Source organism: Mustela putorius, unplaced genomic scaffold (assembly GCF_011764305.1).
Source record: "Mustela putorius furo isolate JIRA1106 unplaced genomic scaffold, ASM1176430v1.1 tig00003859_pilon_pilon_pilon, whole genome shotgun sequence".
Lineage (NCBI taxonomy): Eukaryota > Metazoa > Chordata > Mammalia > Carnivora > Mustelidae > Mustela > Mustela putorius.
Window position 1 is genome coordinate 35,259,889 of NW_025422011.1, and position 4,987 is coordinate 35,264,875.

General features: G+C 35.5%; 1 protein-coding gene across 1 annotated transcript; it reads left to right on the forward strand.

Annotated features, from left to right (window-relative positions):
* The first annotated feature begins 270 nt into the window (after window positions 1-270).
* Window positions 271-1,227, forward strand: LOC101680293 (olfactory receptor 6). Its single transcript, XM_004782455.2, has one exon. The coding sequence runs from the start codon at window positions 271-273 to the stop codon at window positions 1,225-1,227; it is 957 nt and encodes a 318-aa protein (XP_004782512.2).
* The last annotated feature ends 3,760 nt before the right edge of the window (window positions 1,228-4,987 follow it).

Below are 4,987 nucleotides of genomic sequence, written 5' to 3' on the forward strand. Positions count from 1 at the left end.
CCTAAATCCTGAATCTGACCTCATGATTCTGCTTTGAGATTCTTAACTTTGTGTCTTTGGTGGATTTATTTTCAGGTCCTGTTCTAATGTCTGATTTTCTGAAGAGGATCTTGTGGTCTCTCGTGCCTCTCAGATCACACCCCAGGACCAGACTGTGGACCAGTGTTAAATTTAATGATAAAGTACCTGTAGCCTGAGGGCACCTTGTTGCTAATGTGGATCTCACTCATGCTATTTTCATTAAATCCTTTGTCTATTGGTGTCCTAGCCATGTCAAAGGAAAATATCACCCATATTAGTGAATTCATCCTGGTGGGTTTCCCTTCTTCCCCATGGCTACAGGTTCTGCTTTTCTTCCTCTTCCTCATCACCTATCTGTTTGTGCTATTGGAGAATTTGGTCATCATTCTCACTATATGGATCACTGGGTCCCTGCACAAGCCCATGTACTATTTTCTGGGTACCATGTCCTTTCTGGAGACTTGGTATGTATCTGTCACTGTCCCCAAGATGTTGGCTGGATTCCTACTTCATCCCAATACCATCTCCTTCCTGGGATGCATGATCCAACTCTATTTTTTCATCTCACTTGCCTGTACTGAATGTGTGCTCTTGGCTGCCATGGCCTATGACCGTTATGTGGCTATATGTTGTCCTCTTTGTTATCCAGCCATGATGACCACAGGATTTTGTGTGCAGCTGACTCTCAGTTCCTGGGTGAGTGGCTTCACCATCTCCATGGCAAAGGTATACTTCATCTCCCAAGTCACTTTCTGTGGCAATAATATCTTGAACCATTTTTTCTGTGATGTTTCCCCTATCCTCAAACTGGCCTGCATGGACTTTTCTATGGCTGAGATGGTAGACTTTGTGCTAGCCATTCTCATTCTTGTGTTTCCCCTTTCAGCCACTGTCCTTTCTTATGGCTTCATTGTCTCTACTGTTCTGCAAATTCCCTCAGCCACTGGACAGCGGAAGGCCTTCTCCACCTGTGCCTCTCACCTTACAGTGGTGGTCATCTTCTATACAGCTGTGATCTTCATGTATGTCCGACCTCGGGCCATTGCATCATTCAATTCTAACAAAATGATCTCAGCCATATATGCAGTCTTTACTCCCATGCTCAACCCTATTATCTACTGCCTGAGGAACAAGGAGGTCAAAGATGCCATCAGAAAAACCATGTCCAGTGGCCAAGCCCTTTTCTTGAAAGATTCTCTTTGCTAAAGAGACTCAGACATTCCTTCTCTTTTCATTTCACTTAATCTCAGAGCCCACCTACACTGGGTGAAAGTCTGTAATTATAAACATACTGACTTAGTGCACAATTATAGGATAAGGAGCCAGATATAAAAAAAAATCTCCTTTTCTTTCAGGCTTTAATTAAATGCTTCCTTTTATAATGCAGTGTGTGAAATAACCAGAATTTAATGAGACATGCATTGGTAGTGAAGTTATAAAATAATTTTATTTTTATGAAGATGCTAAGAAGTAATCAGTTACTATCCAACTAGTTTTGAGAACTCTATGGGTGAGATTTCTCCATTTTGATTTTGCTTTATTTTAAAAGCCCTTTGTCTTAGGAGGAATATACAAAAAGAGGTTCTGTAATCATCAGTTTCATGGCTAGGACCTGTTTCTTGCTTCCTAGAGGGTTAGGGGCCTGATTCCTTTTATAAACAATTGATGATATCTCATTGTAATTACTTTTTCAAATTTAAGGAAATATAAAATACAACTCCTTTTAAGAGGTAATAGAAACATTATAAAGTAGGCAGCATGCAAAACTTACCATAGCAGAGAGAAAACAAGTTTAATATATATCTATGTGTGAGTATATATATAGTGTGTGTATATATAGTTATATATATCATGATATATAATATTTATACATAAAATAATTTTATAATATAAAATGTATACATAATGTAGAGTTTCAACAAATTATATATATAATATATAATTTCATGTTTTAATTTTCTTCCTTTGTTGGAATCTCTACATATACAATTTTTTTAGATGTAAGAGAGTCATCAGATAGAACTTCAGAAAAAGTAATAGCAATTCATTAAAGTCCATTCCTTTTTAGGTAAAAGAAGCATTGACATTGACAAGAGGTCACAAAAATGCTTTTCCTTAGATGGTACTTGCTCTGGATGTGCAGGATTTTCCCTCCTATCATTTGTTTTCATTTTGATTTTGGGAAAAGTGGATGCAATATCCTAGTATATGCGGTCATTCAGCCATTATAAAATGATAGAAGAGAGATGGATTCTGTCTGGCTCAGCAACAATACTGGATGAATGAATTAATGAAATACAGTCTGCCAAGAATTTAAGGATTGCAGGCATACTATTTTGCGCCAAAGCTTTGGAAACCACATTTCCTAACCTTTAATTGCATTATTGATTTAAATACCATATTTGCTTTGTTTTGACTGTATTTACATTGTAACTACATGGTCTTCCCATTTTGTACTAAGTTTTTGTATATGGTCACATGAGATTGTTTTAATTTATTTTGTATAGATCATTATATTTTATAGACTATGGTAGTTTCCAATTTATCTAAACCTGTTACATTCTGCTGGCCTTCATTAATTTAGCCTAACAACTGTATATTCATAATGATATTACTACTTTTCTTTGGTCAAAAAGAAACGTTGTGGGTCATGGCCCTCACATAGGCACTAAAGATAATATAAGATGCTCTATTTTTATCACAGAACTTCTTACACTCATGTTAGAATTTTCTAGTCTTATTAAAAGGGAGCAGTGTCATGTTATATATATTTCTGCTCAAAAATCTTTTGTTAATTCCTAATAGACAATGCTATTTCGAAATCTCACATGTTTATTTTTTATTCTTAAAATTCATTTCAATTTTGGTTAAGCAGCCCTTAACCTTTATTGTTATAACCTCCAGTATCATCTATATTTATAACGTGACATTCCTTTTTTAGTCTAGACTGTCTGAATTTTAGTTTTCTATATAGCCATTAGATCATTTGTTATACAAATCCTCTGTGTACTTACTTATCTCCTACTTTATTTCATGAACTTGATTTCCAAGAAAGTTAACTTACTCTTTCCATAACAGTGCATTGGTCTTTCCCCATCTATAATGTATTTTCTTTTTATATTTCTTTTACTTTAATATTTAAAATATTTTACTTCTGAATGTTTAAAACACTAAAAGTAGAAAAATAGTAAAACTGACAACTTCATCCACAACTCATATTTTAAAAATTGAAGATCAAAAGCTGTATGTAACTAGATTTTATAACTATGCTACATATTTAATGCTGTCCTCCAGTTATAACTATATTCCTTTATTCAAAGCTGGAAGAGTGGCATTCAAAAAGGAAAAACAGAATGCCCTGTAGCTGAATAGAAATCTGCAGAGAAGGAGATAGATAGGAAAAGGCTATGGTTTTCCTGGACATCCACAGGCAGTGAACCAGCAAGAAAGTAATAGATAAATTGTCAAAACCGAGAGTAGCAGGAAGTTTTCCAGATGATGAAATTGGTAAAATTTTCCCTTTATTGCAGAAAGATTTGTATTGGATGTACAGGTAACGCTTCAACCAAACAAACAGAACCAGAAGGAGATATAAATTATGAGATTTATTACATGGAGCTGGCTTATGCAATTGTGGGGGCTGGCAAAGTAGATCTGAAATATATAGGGCAGGCTGTCAGGAAGGGCAGCCTGGAAGTCTTGGGCATGAGCTGAAGCTGCTTCTCCACAGGTGAAATTTCTTCTTTCTCAAGGAAGTGTCAGTTCTGCTTTTATAGCCTTTCAACTGACTGAATCAGGCTACTCTAGATTATCTAGAATAACCATCCATATTTAACTCATTATAAACTTTAATCACATCTACAAAATGCCTTCATAGCAACACCTAGATTAATGTTTGATGGAAAAACCAGGGACTACAGCCTAGCTAAGATGATACATAAAATGGACCACTATAGTCCATCTCTTGTCAACCTGCCACTGATACACTGATGCCATTGATACACTGATCTCTTTAAACCACACAATCTCCAAACCAAGACAAATACAAAGTCACACTTCCACCTACCACAATGCAACTATCCTGTGTAAAACTTCCTCCAGAAGATGCAAAGTCCTTGAAGGATGTTTTCTCTTCTCCTTTGATATCCTATAGCTAAAATATTGTGATATAAAGTTAATTTATTAATATGTAGTATCTTAGGCAGTACAGGGATAAAGGGAATAAGAAAATGAAAGATGAGTTATATATATATAAAATATTGTGTGTGTAATTCATAATAGAAGAAATACTAATAACCATTAAACTAATTACTATTAAACTATTACAAATCTCACTTTGTTTCTGCAACTGCTTATAGGGTCGTAACTAGTATTTGTAATTGCCTTCTTCAAATAGCCATGCCATAATCTTTTTGTTCTCTAAAAGCACCTCAGAAGTTCATGGTTCTTTTCCAGGTTGGGTAACCCAAGCCTTCATTTCTGAAAGGTCTGACCCATTAGAAGTACTGCCTGAAATAGATTGTTATAATTTTCCATTAACTATAATCACTGTCATGGTAGTTCTAAAGAGATACCAAAAGAGCTTGTATCCCAGACATACTCTTCCTTACCTTACATAGTAGCAACCAGTTTCCCTTTTTTTTTTTTTTACATAAAATGCAACATATCTTTTTTATTACAAAAGTTTTCTGGGAAAATATGGAACAATATATACAGGGACACAAGAGATTGGCATTTCGAGATGAGCTGATTGACCAGAGGCCAGTTTCCCTTTGGATCAGGATCAATCACCTATTGATTTAGAGACACGAGGGAGACACCAGGTGGCAGTCTCAAATCTCAGTTCAGTAAAATTATTCTATCTCCTACTGGAAACATCCCTTCTTCCGGAACTAAGACCTCTAGGCCAGAAAACATACAGGGATAGGAAACAAAAATTTTGCTAAGACTCACTAGGGGTAATAAG

Bases quoted from the DNA above. Each gene is read 5' to 3' on its own strand.
- LOC101680293 (XM_004782455.2), top strand. From the start codon at position 271: ATGTCAAAGGAAAATATCACCCATATTAGTGAATTCATCCTGGTGGGT.